The sequence below is a fragment of the Balearica regulorum genome, chromosome Z, assembly GCF_011004875.1.
Source record: "Balearica regulorum gibbericeps isolate bBalReg1 chromosome Z, bBalReg1.pri, whole genome shotgun sequence".
Lineage (NCBI taxonomy): Eukaryota > Metazoa > Chordata > Aves > Gruiformes > Gruidae > Balearica > Balearica regulorum.
Window position 1 is genome coordinate 2,111,486 of NC_046220.1, and position 17,898 is coordinate 2,129,383.

The 17,898-nt window shown below is 39.2% G+C and overlaps 1 protein-coding gene across 4 annotated transcripts in view; it reads left to right on the plus strand.

Annotated features, from left to right (window-relative positions):
- ARB2A (ARB2 cotranscriptional regulator A) overlaps window positions 1-17,898 on the plus strand; it is a 264,926-nt gene that overhangs the window by 188,006 nt on the left and 59,022 nt on the right. For all 4 annotated transcript variants that reach the window (XM_075739805.1, XM_075739807.1, XM_075739806.1 and 1 more), the window contains 2 exons: window positions 2,103-2,219; window positions 5,525-5,609. In XM_075739805.1, the coding sequence (XP_075595920.1) occupies window positions 2,103-2,219; window positions 5,525-5,609 (202 nt within the window). The remainder of the gene's footprint in view (window positions 1-2,102; window positions 2,220-5,524; window positions 5,610-17,898) is intronic.

Genomic DNA, 17,898 nt, shown 5'->3' on the forward strand with positions numbered 1-17,898 from the left:
ACAGGACAGAACAGAGCAGAGCACAACACAACGCAGCGGAATATTGCAAATGAGATACTCGTTGTGAGTCCAAGTTCTGCTGAGCCAGGCTGAGTGAGTGACTGAGCCCTTTGAGAGACAAAGCATCTGTGGGTGCTGGAGATGACCATACGGGTTTGTGGAGGGCAGTTGTAGTGTCAATAAAAACTCTTGTTTTGAGGCTCCACCTTTCTCCAGACCTCAGGAGTTTCATCCCCAGTTCACCAGAATCACCGATGGTTCCTGCAATGGCCTGAAGATCATCCTGAGAGGTTCACTATTCTTACGTATGGTTTCATCGTGGGGGGGAGTTTTGCTGTCTTTAAATTTACAGTGAAATTCAGTGCTCGGTATCAGGTGTTTGGCTGAAAAATGTCAGTGTCGTGTTACAGCTGAATGAAGCTCAGGCACTTGCAATAGATGATATTTTGTCCTAAACGAGTGGGTTTTGTGTGATTTTGTCCTGCACACACATACCTGTTATGTCCCATCCTCCAAAAATTCTAGATGTTAAATGTGCCCCGCAGGAGAGTAATTGTTGGAAAAGACGGCACATATGGAAAGGCTTCACATGAAGAAAGATTACTCTTAAGAGTTTCTTCGTACACACTTGCCCAAGATGTCCTAAGCTCAGCTGAATTCCTGAGTCATGTAATACTGACATTACCAAAGACAGAGTACTGGGGAAGGTGGACACCTGATTTTATCTGGGACGGGGAGCTCTGTGTTGGCATCACCTGACCAATAGCCATGAATATTTTTCCCTTAGAAAATTTATTTGATTACACTGATTTACAATATACATGATGTAAACAAAACAAAACAAAAAAAAAGGTAAGATGTGATAATTCTGAATATCCTACCATGGTTATGTGGAATTGGAAGTAAGAGTGTTTGTTTGTCAGAAGGGTTTATATGCATGATATTCTGAAGAAGCCAGGAGATAGTTTCCGTAAGGTACGGAGAAACGCTACTCTTGTAGGAAAAGTCTTGATCAAGATGTTTATTTTGTAGTTTCCGATGCAAAGTATAATTCACATCCCCATTGTAAAAGTCTCTTGTAGAGCAGTGTTTTCAGAGGTGCAGCCTGTATGCTGATAAGCAGTTTCTAGAGCATGAACAAAGAATGCCTGGTTTGAGAAGTGTTGTATGAGTTGCCATTTATACAAAAGGAAGCTGAACAAAAAAATAACTTTAGTGTGGCATACATGGCGATAAAGACAGTAGTTGCGAAATGCTGGGTTTATAAGTATAATTCATTATACTTTCTTTGATCCAGTGTTACAAATTAGGGTCACTCATGTCAGGAGATTAAAACCTTTTTGTCTCTCTTTGATATCAAACTATTCTTTCCCAGTCCCTTTTATCTTGCAGAGCAGCGCTGAATTCCACAGCATCTTTGTCAGTTCACTTGTGTTATTTGCAGCAATCGTTTAATTGGTTTTAGAACTAATATTGTTTAGTCATACTGTCATTTGCAACAACAGAGGCTCTTTAATATCTTAAAAAATGTTGAGAGGCTCCAGCATTAGCTGGGTAAGCATATGTATAAGAGAGACCACAAAGAATTTTGGGACCACGGTGGGAGTGCAAGGTAGCTAAATTGGATAGAAAAGGAAAAAAAAAAAAAACCATACAAGTCAAAGTAAGATTGTACATCAGAAAAACTACAGCAATCTACTGAAAATTAGTAGATGATAGTCATGAGTAGCTTACAGTGAACCACGGGTACCAGCTTCCCTGAAGCACAGAAATAGGAACTTGGAGAAGCTTGTAAAAGGTGCCCTCAGGGAATCTTCCATTTTTTCACTATGATACCTTTAATCCTAGAATTGTCAAGCCACATGGAAAATAATAGGACTGAATAGTTCAGTCAGTTAAAAGTTAGTATTATTTCTTTTATCAAAAATATTAGGTCTTTCTATGTTTCTGGAGCTGTTAGGATTTGTATAAACTTTAAAACAAGTGAAGTCAAGTATTGAACCTGTATTGCTTTTTCTTTTTTAATTTAAGATCATTATCTGTGACTAAGCAGACTCTATTCAATAGAAAAAAAAGAACTTAAAGCCAATATTTTTTAACAGATGATTCAACGAGAGGCAGAAGTAAAGAATAAGGTAACTGCTGTGGCGTTGACAGACTCAGTTCACAATGTGTGGCATCAAGAAGTTGGGAAAACTATTCGAGAGTGGATGCGAGAGGTGAGGCTGGGATTTTTAAAGACTTGCGGTATATACATCTGTATGTAGCTCTATAAACACGTCTTTGTCCGCTGACCTCTTCCATTTCTTTAGGGCATGAAAGACAGTACATTACAGGACCGTGGAAATTGTGTGCCCATACCAGCCCCTAAAATAACTGAGATTAAAGCCATTTGTGAACTTCAAAGTCAGCAGTCAAAATAGTAAGAATCAAGTCCTGTGTTCCTTCCTGCTGCACAGCAATATAGAGACATACAGGAAGACAGCCCACACGCTGTCTGGTATCTGGAGCAAAGTCCTGGGCACACCCAGTGCTCCTGGCTTGATCTGGCAATGGTAAAAAAGCCGCTTTAAGCTCTTTGTGACACAGTTTGGTGATTTGCACAACTGCCAAAAAGTCCTTTCCCTCAGCAGTTTTATGGGATATAATTACCCCTGAGGTGCCCCAAAGTTTTCTGATGAAAAGCTGGAGTATGTGCTGCTGTACACCTACCAACGGCTCGTTGGTCCCAGATGGTCTGGTGTTGGGTGATGGCCAGCAAGCACCAGGTTCCACCCTTGGGTGAAGGGTGATGCCATGCATTCATTATTCATTTAATACTTAAGTATGGGGTTGCTGAGATTTTACAAATCACATTTTTTAAATGAGATAAACTAAACTTCCATTTATGAGTCTCTTCCTTGCCGAATCGGCCTCATGTCCGTGTTTTCCACGTTCCTGTTGCATAATGCTAAAACAATGGGTGCACATGGCAAATTTAAACTAGTCGTATCCTGAACTTTTTGTAAGATTTGACTTTTTCCCGTGGATTTAGTGAAACTTTGTGTACAGACTGCCTATTCCCGACTTAACCTTACAGTTTTATAGGCCATGACTGATGGGAATAGAGAATCACCTGGGATGCAGTCTGACAGCTCTGACTTAAATGTTAAAAGTATAAAGAATGGTAACCCCTACAGGGTCTGTCAGAAAAATCCCCATTTTCTTTATGTGAAATCAAAACCTTAAAATATATGTTATGTAGTAAAACTGAAATTTTAAATCCTGTAATTTGAATCTGACAACTCCATTTTTCTTTAAGCATTTAGTCTGAATAAGACAAGTGCATTACCTTTAATTTCATTTGCAGAAAGTGGATCTTAAAGAATAAGTTAAATGATTAATGGCCTAAAAAGTGGATGGAGTGTCATAACTTACATTAGCATTGAAAATCTCCTATAAGAAAGAAGAATTTTACATATGTGAAGTGTGGCTGAGTGGTATTAAGACTAGCGTATCACCTGGATATCTCTTTCTTTAATCAGGTTTAAGGCTACTGGTAAAATGAATAATAATTAAAATATACACCTAATCGCTGCCTGTCTGTAGGGCTAATTGCTGTCATTGAAAGAATGAATTGTTAAAAAAGTAATTCTTCATTGGAGCTATCTCTCCTGTATCATTGGTGGCCTATTTTTAGTACCTATAGAAGTCATGATTTTTGAATTTATTAGGAGCTGTGATGAATGATAAAACAAATCATCCATTTACATATCTTGACACTGCTTTCGAGAATACTTATTTCTTACAGGCAAGTGTCACATTGTATATAAAAGCTGGTTAATTGTGTGCTAATCTTCTGTATTATCTCCAGCTTTCTGATGTAGTGTTCTATCAGTAGTTAATATTAATTTTACTTATTTCAAATGAATGTAATACTTCATAAAAAAATCTACTTCTTTTATGATTTCTACCATCTTACATTTGCAATTTCACATTTAGCTGTTAATTAAAATTATACATGCAAATTGTAAAATGTATAATGCTTTACTAAGTTAAATCTTAAAGCCTTTGTGAAATACTTCCATTTTGACCACTTTTTACTAAAAAAGTTACATTACTGGGTAGTGTGTTTGTTTTCTTCTTTTTTTTTTTTTTCCATCGAGTTCAATAGTTTCATTGATCTACTGTTTCTTACAAAAATCTGCCATGCTTTGTGAACTTCACTTTCTAATCTCATACAGCAACCCTTCCTTTATGTTGTTCCTGCTCTCCCTGGTCCCAGAACAGTAGGGTTGCCTTGACAAATCTATTCAAAAGCCATTCCTCGCCCTTTATTGGTGGGGACTGAAGCCTTTGAAATTCTCTCCTCACTGCAACACAGCTGACATCTTCTTCCAGACAGAATGAATTAAGGAAATACAATAAGACACTTGATCTACCAGTCAAGGATCTTTCCACAGTGAGGACGGACTCCATGGTGCACAACTAGGGCAGCAAGCATCTACAAATACACAATACATGCTTGTTTACCAGGATAGCAATCATCCATTTTTACAATCATGATTGATGGGATGATTTTTTTAGAAATCTGACTGAAAATTTATTGGGTCTTTCCAAAAAGTTGTGCAGGTGGTTGGTGGTGTTTTTTTTTTTCTTTTGCCCTTAATGAAGTTAATAAGGTTTTCAGAAAAATGAGATTTGTAATAACAGAAGCCATGTAGATCTTGTAGTTCAGCTGCGATCTTATTAAAAACATAGTTGCTTTATAATTAAATTTTCAATTCAGTAGCTTTGGTGTCATTTCAGTATATTTTATTAAAAGCATATTATTGAATACTTCAATTCATAGGCTTCTCTGAATAGATAGCATTTGGAGCAAAACATTTTTAAAGAAATCATGGTAAATTTGTCCTACTCAGAGGTTCAGGAATGAAAGGTAAACGTAAATGCTTCCTGAACATAATTCCCCGAAGACCAGTATTTGCATTTTTAAATGTTCATGCGCAATTCATCTCAGCTATGTTTCCAATTATTTGAATATTAATCTGCTATCTTGATGGATTTCATTCAGTTATAATCTGTTTTGTGATGTCGCAACTGTTCTTTCCACAGCCTATTACATCAAAACACCCTGAAAAATTCTTAATGTTGGCAAGTGAGCAAGCTCAGTGTTTATGTCAAGACCTCTTTAATAACTACAGAAAGGAAAAGCTTAAAATGTGCAGTGGGTAATTCAGGCACCAGTTGGTCCAAGCTCCTGCTTTAGTCCAGTGGCACTCCAAGTAGCACTTAAAGACATGCCATTTAAGCACATAACAAATCTCCTGAATTCTCTTTTTACTTACTTGCAATATTTCATTGCCAGTTAGCGTGAAGAAGCTAGTGTAGTGTGCCTTCCAGTCCCTGTTGGGACTGCTATGGAAATCAGTTTGAGTATTTTGATGTGATCATTGTCCTTACTTGCAAAGTCTCTATTTTTCTTTTTGCTCTGAGGTTTGTTTTTTTTTTTGTTTACCCCAAAACTGCCTGCCTGCTCTTACAGAACTGCTGTAACTGGGTGTCCAGCTCCGAGCCGCTGGACACTTCGGTGGAGTCCATGCTGCCCGACTGCCCTCGTGTCTCTGCAGGTACGTTGGTTTGTTTGCAGCAAAGCAGCATACGTGTTTGTGCAGCTTGGTTATTTAAAAATGCATTTGGTTCTGAATGCGTTTTAACCCTTCTACACCAATATGTGGTTGAAGGTATATGGCTGCTGCTGTTTTATACAGCCCACTCTTAATTTGTTTCTTTGCTTTGCGTGGGATTGAAGTTCTCTTGTCTACTTGTAGTTTATGTTTTTCTAGTCTTCTTTTCTCTTTGGCTTTAACTAATTGGTGACATTATAGGTAGGAGCTTAAGAAAAATAATAGCACTGATGAAAACCAGGGATTTTATCAGAGATCCTTGTATAAGTATCTACCTTTGTGTAAGCAAGAAGGTTTTGAAGAAGTACGTTAATGAAAGGTACCGCTAAGTGAAATAAGACAGTTTCCTGAATCCTGATTAACATAAGTCTAGCTTATGTAGCAAATTATTTACAGTGTCCAAGAATCTTGATGTGAGATTTCTGTTGTTTTGGAAATACTCAGCTACACTCTTTCATTAATGAATCGTGAATCGTAAATCAGAAGGAGCACATGAAATAATATACAGAGACTTTTGTTAATGTGTAATAATTCCAGAAAGTAGATGTCGTTGTCAGTGTAACAGGAAAATCTCAAATCTCTGTAGGAAAGTAATCTAAAATACATAAAGATGTTACTGAACTTTCATGTTTGATTATCAGATTTCCTAAAAGCCATAGGTAGCATATTTCTGTAGAATATAAAATCAGGTTCAAAGGAAGACACAGCCTATACAATATTAATTTAAAAGCTGGAACAGTGTTTGACCTTGCTCTGTGAGACGCAGTTGTTCGTTTGACAAGTTAGAGATTCATATCTATCTGGATTTGTGAGGTTGTTAATGAGACCTAACCTTGCAGATGAAATTTAGTTTACTGCAGGATATTTAGCGGTACTTTGTTTGAGAGCTCACAACAACCAGAGACCTGAAATCACATTTCTGCTGTGGGCTGGGATCTAACCATGCAGATCATCACCTCTGTACAGACACAGTGCAATAGCATTGGCATTGCTCTTTAGTGTTTAGGGAAATGAAATACTACTAAAATTTTCATAGATTCAACATTCGTTTACCAACTTTTTGCTCCTTTAGGGCATGGGTAGCAACCGGTCAGTATTTACAGTGCACTTGCCAGCACTGAAAATCCTCCATATGAGCTTCTCTTCTCTTTCTTTGTATTCATCCTATGTAAATAATGTAAAAAGTATTCTATAAAAGAAATCCTAAGTGTTATTTAAAAAACAGACTGATGCCTTAATAGGGGTGTGAATAAGTCTGAATTTTACATTCCTGTTGAGAATGGGTCATAGTGGGCATAACTTTTGTACTCCACCTAATGAATTCCCAGCTACATTGAAGTCTTTTTGGCAGAAGAATTAATTTAAATAGGGTAGGATTTCAGCCAGTAAAAGTTGTAAAAGTTGGCTGTTTGTATTTCATGCATATGTACAATGCCACTAGATTAAGATTACTGACGTTTTAGAAGTTCTTGACAGAGATTTTCGACAATGGATGCTAACTCTTTCCAGCTTGGTTCTTTATAATATAAAGACAGTTTAAAATAGTATAGCTTTATGTGTCTACTGCTGAATTATCAATTTGCTCATATGTTTTTGTTTATATTTCTTGTATTCATGTCTTACTGTAAGACATTTACAGAGGAACAAGTGAATAATTCCTACAGTGTGTTTATATAAGCAATGATATAAGCCTGCATTAGGGTAATCTGTAATAAATTTATGAAATGCTACTAGATGTAGGAGCATTAGTATTTAATGTGAGAGATTTTATTTCACTCGTTTCCTGAGAATTGCAGTACTGAAATAGCCCACACTGCAATACTGGCAGCATTGCCCTTGGTATTTCAATGAATGACAGTGAGAGCAATCAGAGCAACGAGAGGAGATTTTTAAAAATAAACCTTTTTCAGAAGGAAGGTTCACTTTTCTGCTTGGAACCTCGTCTTTTATCTGTGTTTGCACTGAGAAGTAAGTTCGTGAATAACTGCCTCTCAGTCGCACCTCATGAGCCAGATTTTCCAAAAAGGCTCTGGTATTCAGCCACTCAACGTACTGGGATTTACAGGCAACCCCAGTTTGTTTGTGAGCAGTGCCTACTTCAGCTAATGTCGCGGTCTCTCCCTTGGAAATCTCGAGAGAGAAATACATGGCCATCAAACTGGAAAACAATTTGTATTTCTAAATAGAGTTGTTCAAGCTTTTGATTAGAGCATTATTAAGTAATTAAAATGTTTGCTGTAATTCATTCATGTCTCAGTTACAAAAAGGAATGAATACACTTTAACGTTTAAACGTTGTGGGCGTGAGAACAACAATACAGAGAAAGTAAGCCATAATAAATCTATTTTGTGTCCTCGTGACTAGAGGCAGGGTACTGCGAGACTCCCACCTTCATGGTCTTTCCTCCACATCTCAAGGATTTGGCTGCACACTAGTGTCATAGTTTAACATCTTCCTGCCACAGGTGATCATCACACCAAAGAGATTTTCCCTCTAAAATTTCCCATTTAACACAGTTTTCCTGTGTTTTTTTCCTAAAAAGCGTCTCATGCAGTGTTTAGAGATGTATCTCTCAACTCAAACATCTTCCATCAGACATGGAGTTCCTGTTGAGGCTATCTACGCAACACCACCTGTCTTGTTCCCCTTCCCATATTTTTCCAACAAGAACAAGGCATTCTTCCTCATCAGAGAGGAGTCTGCCACTGTCCCTCTGTCATTTATCTTTTACTGGACAGGGCTATCCAGCATCACTCCTCTCTGCTCCTTCTCTGGCTCACAGGCCTCTCTGGTGTCCAGCTTTGGACCATTGCCACTGGTAAGGTCCTCAGCTGTGGCACTGTCACCTTGTTGGCTTGGAGGAGCCCTCTGAGAGTCTCCTGCCTTCAGGCTCTTCAATTTCAGCCCCCATTAAGGACCTCTGTTAGACCTGAGGTCATCTTCCACCTCAGTCCTAATCCACCTTCCTAATGGAGTCAAACCAGAAGACCTCACTTCTGTCTCAGAGGAGGTGGATCCATTACCTATCTATCTATCATCTAAGCTGTAAGCAAATGTAGGGCGGAGAAAGACTTTAAAAACAGTCTGTACAATAAAGATCATCACATAAAACTAAGTAGGGGTGGGAGTCTCACTGGTTAGGAGATTGGAGGTCAACTTGTAATTTGATACAGACAACGGGATAGACATTTTAATGACAGGTTGTAGCATGTTACTGCTAACCATAGTCGTAGTTCACTTAATGTCTCTGAGACCTTATAACATTTCTCCCAGTTCTGAAAGTTGGAGAAATGTTCACAAAGTTCACAAGCCCTTTGGGAAGCCATCCTACTGGAGCAGCTGCTGGGAGGAACAGCTGAAAGTAGGGATGGGAGAAAGCAGATCCATGGATCTGTATCCATCCCTGCTCCTGTTCAGGAATTAAAGTTAATTGCGGGATGGTGGCCTGAACATCAGCCCAGGAAAGGTATTGCAGTAAATTTTGCCAGGTAAGCATGGCCTTTGTTTTCCCGAATATGAATATTTTGGGGTGCCTTATGGGGAGCACCTTAGCATTTGGGTAAGATACATTCCTTAGCTCATGTGTTTCTGCCAATGAAAACTTTTTATTTAGGAGAGAAAATAAAACTTTGCAGTATTTTGCCAAAGTGGCTGTGAACCGCCGCTCATTTACATAATCAAATAAGAAGTTATTGTAACATTAGTCAAATGAACTGCCTAGTCAAATCCTTCTAAATCCTTTCTAGGTGACCCCCCAAATCACTAGCTATTCTTTTAACAGTTGCAGTCAATGTAGTTAAAACATTGTAAAATAAGGAAATTATAACATTGAAAGACAAATAAGATGACACAATAGAATGAAACGTTGACAGTAGTCAAGAAAAGCTCTATTCATGGAAGAGCCTAGACTTGAAAATATGTCTCTGTAATAAGGAAAGAAGTGCAAGAATTAGTTCATGTAGCTGAATAAAGTGATCTCAGGCTGGTGGAAGAAAAGCAAACTCTTAATTTTGGGGTACAGGTATGACCTGTGCTGCTGGTGCAGAGTTTTAAACTCTGAACAGTATCCTGAGAGAGTCCTCATGTCGTATGTCCTGGTACCAAACATCAGGTTTGACTCTGTATGGTGTATAAAACATTTCATTACATTTAGGCAAGCCAAGCACAGCTTTTTTTTTTTTTTTTTACTTTGAATTCAGAAAATTATTTCTAATGGGCTGCTGAAGGTGTTTGGGGTTTTTACAGATATATAGAAATAAATAGATATAAATAGAAGGAAAAAAATTGGCTTCACAGAAGGTTGAGTTGGGAAGAGAGCTCTGGAGGTCACCTGGTCCAACGCCCTGCTCAAGCAGGGCCATTGGAGCCAGTTACCCAGGGCTATGTCCAGCCTTCCATAAGCTCCGTTGCATGCCAATAAAGAAACCATGGTCATGGTAATTAATATTCACGTAAGGTTGTGGGGGGGTTTTATTGGTATACTTGTCCTAACTTCCCAAAGACCTCACAGAGTCATGCCGTAACCGTGTGGTGTGCCAGACGGTCATGTAGAGTTTAGGTCCGTACATGAGTATGGAGTGGACGTAGTGGTAGTTGTCCAAACTGAGGTAAGACGGTCAGCTTTGCATGTCTCAGCACCAAAAGGAGATCCTTCACATTGCGCAGGGGTTCAGATAGTGGTTGTTCTCCTGCTTTACCTTTTAGAATCCTTTTAATGAGGAGAGGGGAAGGGGGGCTGGTGGAGCTTGTCCCAGCAAGGAGCAGGGTTGTCATCCGTTGAGCCTCTTGGTAAAAATCACAGCCGAAAGAAAGCCTTCCTGCCTGTGTTAAACTCACACTATATGTACTGTAGGGCTTGGGTTGTGGTTTTTTTAGAGATTTTTCTGTATGCACATAAGAGACTTGCAGTTCAAAACAAATGAAAGATGAGATTCTGCAGAGCTCACTGAAAAACAGGGAAAAGCTTGTTACCTGCTGTTTTTGAGTCCTTGGCATAGCTTGATTTAATATCAAGACAAGAATGTGGTACTAAACAGTCCCCTTGAGACTGCTGCTTTGTGCTAAGTAATAGAATAACATCAATAATCCTTCCGTGGGGCTACAGTAAATTTAAGTAAAGTTATTCTGGACTGTTAGATCTGCTTAAAAGCACTGATCCAAGAAAGCGAGCGCATCAGTTGCACAGCGAGCCTTTCCCTGATAGAGCAAGCATGCAGCCCGGCCCCCGCACGCGCTTGCACCTACTCATCGGGTAAAGCCCTTCTTGCAAAGCTTGTGTTGATACCGAGGAACACAAATTACCCATTAGATTACGGAGGTGGTAGTTTTTGTTGGCTTTGCTTAACAGGTGACTTCTGCCCGCTGTTTTGAGAGAGTTCAGCTGTGTGTTTCTGTAGAAAAGCCTCGTCTAGCTGCAGATGCACCCCATGCTGAGGAGATCCTGGGGTTCAAACGGGAGGATCTCCACTGAGGTTAAATGGGCTCCGCAGCACTGCAGGGTCTGTGCACAGAGGTAATTGCTTGAGTGAGGCTTGCGACAGCCATAGGGAAGGACCAACTTAGTTCTTCCTGCTTTTTTTTTTTTTCCTCAGCTTTATTTGCGCCACACTACACTTCCATTCTTACACATTTATGTATCTTGCTCACAACAAGCAAGGCAGAAACAATCATAAACTGTGTTAAGCACGGAGACAATACCTGGCTCATCCCCTTAGTGGCTTTTAGACCAGTTTACCATTTTTCAGTCTTTAATCGATTTTGTGAAGACTGTTCTGGGCTGTTTTCTGACATTAGTATTTTGTGACCAGGGCTAGGTGTCCAATAACTCCAGCAATATAAGAAATAAGTACAAAACCACACACTTTTTACAATAAGGCAGATTATACCGTTGTGCTAAAAAAATGTTATTTCCACGTTCACTAGTCATTCGTGGAGATTAAGATTACAGTAATCAGTGTTTACTGTAAACCTCTTTGCATTTTACGTCTTCATGTGCGTGTTGTTCTGTCAATAAAAGCTTTGCACTTAGGAGAAAAGATTAAATGCCGCAGCGTTTTGTCAAGGTGGCAGGCTCCTGCGTTCAGCTGCATATCAGTTTGTTTTAAGGCATTTCCAACACTAATAGCGCAAATGGAGGAATGCTGGTATCTGCAGCGTGAAGGTTGTTCGTAGCCCTGTGTCAGCACCCTCACATGCTGCAAGTGTTGGTCCTGCACTTCCATTTCTGCTGCTGTACGTCGTCCGTCGGGGACTGGAAATTATTACGGGAAGTTTGAAGCATCAGCCTGTCTTGGCCACAGCTCTGGCAGTTGCTGCGCTAAGTCCAACTTTAACTAGCGTCTTCTTAGGGTGGAAGTAAGTAGCTTTTTCACTACTCCTGATTCTTCAAAGGCGCTCTGCTTTTAGTCTGCTGCTCAGCCTCAGGTGTTGCAGGCAGCTTTTCATTTTGTGTATAATACCTAGCTGGATGAGAGCTCCTGTGTTGTGTTTTCAGTAGCTTAGCTTTACAATGCTTTGGAAAGGACAAAATCTATAAATACCTGTTGAGTGATATTGAAGATTCTGTTCCAGAACACCGGCGCCTCAAAAGTAAACATGAAAATGTGAATTTGAAAGTGTTGACTTGAATTACCAGATGTTGCTGCGGTCAGAGAGTTTGATTTTATAAGAATTTCAATTTCATAATGCATTTTTATAACTTTTTATATGACCAGCTAGACGCTTGATATATTACCAGTACTGCTATTTTTCAGGACAAAACACTCATATTTGTGTACAGTTCTACAAAATAGTTATACGTATTTGAGGCAGTACTGATATTAGAGAAAGTAATTTATCAAAAATTATTCTTGCATTCAAATGTATGTATTTACCATTGCATTTTTTTTGGAGTGCAGTGAACTAGAGTGATGGATGCTTGCCGCAGAGTCCCTAAGGCTGTCTTTGATTGTGATAATAATGAATAATGTAAATTATTACAGCCAGATATTTCCTACAAAGTGTTTGACAATGGTTAGACTGCTGTGACCATTGCTGCCGATACTACTTAATGTTATCTCATTAGTGCTTTGTATATCCATATCTGTCTACATGTTGGCTGAAGTCCTCCCCTTGGGTTCAGGGACTTTTTGTCCCGTGCTTGTGCTTCTTCTCAGCCCATGCAGATGCCGGATGCCAGAACACGTGTTGCTTAGCCTGTCTTCTGCACGGTCGTGTTGTTAAAATACTTACACCTTGGCTCCTTACAGCACTTACAGGCACCGTGTCAGTACAGCAAATAGCGAACACATTCATGTTTTGAATAGGCAGATGCAACTTTACCTCAGATTTCCAAGTGACAGTTTAGACTGACACTTTAAAGAGACTATGTGAAGTATAATTAAGTTAATGCTAAAAAGCCAATCTAGTATAGTTCAATCCACACTAGTTTTGTCTGTTGAAGGGGAAGAACTAGAACAAGAAGAGCAACCAAGTGGTGCAGAGTCTGGAGCACCAGGCTGAGGGAACTGGGGGTGTTGAGCCTGGAGGAGAGGAGGCTGAGGGGAGACCTGATCGCTCTCTGCAACTCCCTGAAAGGAGGGTGTAGCCAGGTGGGGGTCGGTCTCTTCTCCCAAGCAACAAGCGAAAGGACAAGAGGAAATGGCCACAAGTTGCACCAGGGGAGGTTTAGATTGGAGATTAGGAAACATTTCTTCACCCAAAGGGTTGTGGAGCACTGGAACAGGCTGCCCAGGGCAGTGGTGGAGTCCCCATCCCTGGAGGGATTTAAAAGCCGTGTAGATGTGGTGCTTGGGGACATGGGTTAGTGGTGGCCTTGGCAGTGCTGGGTAAACAGTTGGACTTGGTGATCTTAAAGGTCTTTTCCAGCCTAAATGCTTCTATGATCCTATGAGTCTGTGATTCTGTAATGGTGGGACTCAAATTTACTTTTTCCTCCAGGGCATATCAGAATATGCCCTAGCAGAAATAGAGATTTTTTTCCACCTCCTCTTGCTTTTTTGTCATGGCAGCAAAAGCTTTCCTTACATGGTGGCTCATTTGCATCTTTTTATACCCAGTGCCTTCCCAGTCTCTCAGTGCACATAGGCAACGTTACATCAGACAGTACACCTTGCTCCTTGGTGCTTAACTGGTGAGTTAAAGCACGGTTAAAGTGTGTTTTCCACAGGGTGGAAGAGAAGGCCATAGTCCTCTCTCATTTCATCTCTGAAATACCTACAGGCTCCAGTCGAGCAATAGTGAAACTCTTTACATAGGTCTCGGTAAGTTTTCATTAAGTACTTTGTGGGCTTGAGCTTGAATGTTAGTCTTTGTATTCCAAGTTGCATCCACATTACTGTTAGCAATTTTTAAAAGTATTTTCTGTGTTTCATCCTCAGTAGCACTATGAAGCCAGAACATCTATAGGGATCTGGTACATCAGTGTAATTGTGTAAAAGCTGTGTTCCTGCTAGAGCTCAGCACTGTAAGGAGGTATTCCCTGAGAGATGTAATCCCAAATTCAGTAGCAAGATTTTTATTTGCATTGACAATACATCCAAAAGATCATTTACATTTCAGTTTGCATTTTCTGTTAGAATCCAAATCTGGATTTGGAATTGGCAGAATTTTTCAAAAGGCTTAATTTCAGTTGAAACCTTTTTATCTTTTTTTCATAAATGTCTATAGCTTAAACCAGGAAGGACATCTAGATAACTTTTCTCCACTTTTATATATAGATCTTTAACTTTTGATCAGATGTTGTTATGCTGAAATTTAAAACTGGCATTTGCATAAAATGTGTCTTCCATGAAGTTATTCAGCCTTGGCTGGAAGGATTCAAAAGATGGGGAATCCATTGCTTCTTTCTCTTTGTAATTTGTCAAACTATTAAGACGAGTGACTCGTTTCTGGTTTGGCTTTGTCCGGTTTCAGGTTCCAGCCATTAGGTCTTGCTGTGCCCCTTTCTACTAAGTTAAAGAGGCATTTAGTACATTTGCTTTTTCTCCGTGTGAATTAGATAACTGGAATCAAGTCAACACTCAATTTTCTTTTGAGGAACGGAATAGATTGAGTTCTTTAAGTCTCACTGCAAGTTAATTTCTCCAGGTTTCAAACGCTTTAATACATTTTTTTGTGGCATCTCCAGTCTTTCAACATCTTTTTCTTTGAAACGGACCTGTCTGCATCTCACTAGTGCGATACACAGACTTCAAATCTTTACTGCCTGATTTTCTCCCGTTTCATTAGCCAACAGCCACATTTGACCCTTTTATCACTATACGATGGAGAGTCAGTTTAGGAGGTGATAGCCTTCCTAGAGCTGCTGCTCTTCTTGGTTCTAAAGTAGTGTTATTAAATGTTGCAGATAGCTTTTTTTTAAAAAAAAACAAATCAATAGATTAACACCAAAGAAAAGGCCATCATCTTTCTTGTTAATAACCATCCTGCCCATCTTCACATTTACAGAAGCTTTACCACCAGTGAATTTATATTTACTTCCTGTGTTGTTGAATAGCTGTAGAATACTCCAGCAGTAACATCTCTATTCGATAGTGGTTTCTCCCTGATAACTACCTTTGCACACTACTTAGTCTGCAGGTTTCTTAGAAATAGTGAATAATATTGACTTTTAACCTGTTTTCATGAATGAACAAGAATTCTAGAGTGCCATTTGTCCCCTCGTGAATTTATGAAACATTGATCAATTTCTGCCTAATATTAAGTTTGAGTTGTAATTAAGTTTCACCAAGTTTTGTGATAATAGTTTACAGCACCAAAGAAGAAATGAGGAATGTATCTTCCTAGTAAAAGGAAGACTTTTTAATGTCTCTTTTCAAAGAAAAGAGGGAGTAACTCAGGTGCTAGGCACAGTGCCTGGAAACAAACAGCCAGCAGAGCAGCAGTCATCACCAGCCAACTGTAGCAGGTAAGTGGCTCCAGTGTAACGACAGTATAGAGGGTTCTTTCTTCCAGAAGTTTCATGGGAAACCTGGGAAGTAGTTGCTGGAAAGAAAAAGGAGACAAAAGACTTTCTAAAAATGCTTAGCAAATTTGGCATAATTTGTCCTGCTGCTCAGAATGTTCTGGAGGAATAAATCAAATGCCTGACAAAAAATTGAATTTACTCTACTTGCATATAAATCCATATCAGCTAAACATGCTAATTCATCGAAGAGTGAAACTGAGTTTGTTTGTTTCGGACTTATTTTCCGGTAAGTTGCATTGGCTTGAATTAACTACCTTTTTGTACCTTACTTCTCCATTAATAGACTTCGATGTCAGAGTGTTTTGTTTCTGAAAGGCCTTTTTAGCATGCCTTAACTTCATTCCCCAGCCCAAGGCAAGAACAAATGTTCTTACATCACTTCCTGACAGGCGCTCATCTCATTGGTTCTTTCCTTTGTGTTGTGTGATGACTCATCCTCACTGGGCAATCTTTTCCAGACTTCCAGTTTTAGTTACCCATATCTCCCTTGGTGCATGCATACAACTGCAGGAACAGCTGAGTAAGCAACTGTTATCCCCAAAAAGACATCAGCCAGTTGGATAGAGTGGCAAGCACTGAGGTTGATTATTCTACAGCAGATGACTTGCAATGAAAATTTGAATGAACTGTGATCATTTTCCTTGAAGAAGAGTAGATTTCCTGGGAAGAAGAACAACAGAGGAAGACAGACATGTAAAAAGGTCTGATGAAAAAAAATTAGAACTTACTCTTCATGTCCAGAGTACCTAGGGTAGGAATTTATGGACTTATATATCCATTTTTCCATTATTTTTCTTGAGATTTATGTCAGGCTAACTGTGCAAATAGTGTCATCTGAAATTTTGGATTAGGATTTTTTCCATCTTCTGTAACTTCTCTGCTATTTTAAGTGTTATTTAAAATTAACATCAATAGCCAGTTAGCTGGTTTATGACTCTTGAATACAAACTCAGCAAGCCTGCTGATTTAGAAATATTTATCCCTGAGAAGATATTGATGAGCAGCAAAAAACAATGTACTTCATCAAACACTTAGCCTTTTTTTTTCTTTTCCAAATAGAGAAACATATATTGAACAATTTCATACTTTCTTCTCCATTGTAATTTACAGTTTCACCATCTCCATCTGAAAATCGACATATGGTTGCTATGGATTGCATTTGTTGCTTGTATATAAAACAAAGTTCTTCGTTGTGCTAAGTTTGCCAGCCACGGGTTGTTTTTCCTCAGATAACTTTAGCTTTCCTTATCATCTTTTTATGCCAATAACAAGCTATTGCCACCTTTTTCTATATTCCTCGACTGATATCACTTTTTTGCTGAACCAGGAGGACTAACGCTCTGTCTTAGGTCTTTTTGTCATCCAACAATCTTTTTTAAAAGAGCATTTATTTATTTATGTTTAAATATCTCATCTTGATTAAATTTGCTGATCCTTTTCCTACCTTGAAGAAAATACCATTTTTGAAGCACCAAGCGTGCATGTTGCTGGCTGAGTCCTCTCTGTTCAATCCCACCCAATGTCATCAGGTCAGGTTCAGTGGCCCACCTCAGGCAGCCACCCATTTGTCTTTATCCATCACAACACTGCCCGAAATGGTAAAATCATGGAAAGCATTATACCTTCTTGTGTTAGAAAATCATCGTTCATAGTTTTGTAGAAATTTTTCACGTTTATGACCACCAATATCCATCTTCTGAGTTGATGCCTTCCATAGTGATGAAGCTCTCCGCACGTTGCAGAGGTGTGCTTAGGAAGAAACTTTCTCCGTTCTCTGGTTTGCCATGGTTGTCTGTCACAAACCTCCCCACCAGCATCTCCTCCTGGGCTTTTTTAGCACGCTGGCATATGTGCAGTGGAGACCCAAGCTCAGATTTATCAGCATGGTTGGAATAAGTAGCGGTGTTTTTAGAACAGAGCACCACATCTTCACCATTTTTATGCACTTGAATCACTTTAAATAGGTAATAAAGAGACATTTTAATACTTCAGGCATACAGATTGTCTTAACGGCTGTCAGTGATGCCAATTATATCAAATTCCTGCTCATGGCTGTGGTTGGACAACAAACAAGAATTGGAAAAAGTCCTAGCAGTGGCAGGGAATTGATTTTAACATTCCTTTTCTTTTTCTTTGCCACATAAATTAATTTTATTTGCAACACATGGAGGTTAAATTTATATCATATTTGCCTTCTTAGCACCCTGCCCTCAAGTTGCTAATTTAACAGTTTTCTGGCTGCTTCAGCTAGCTCTCAGCCGAGAA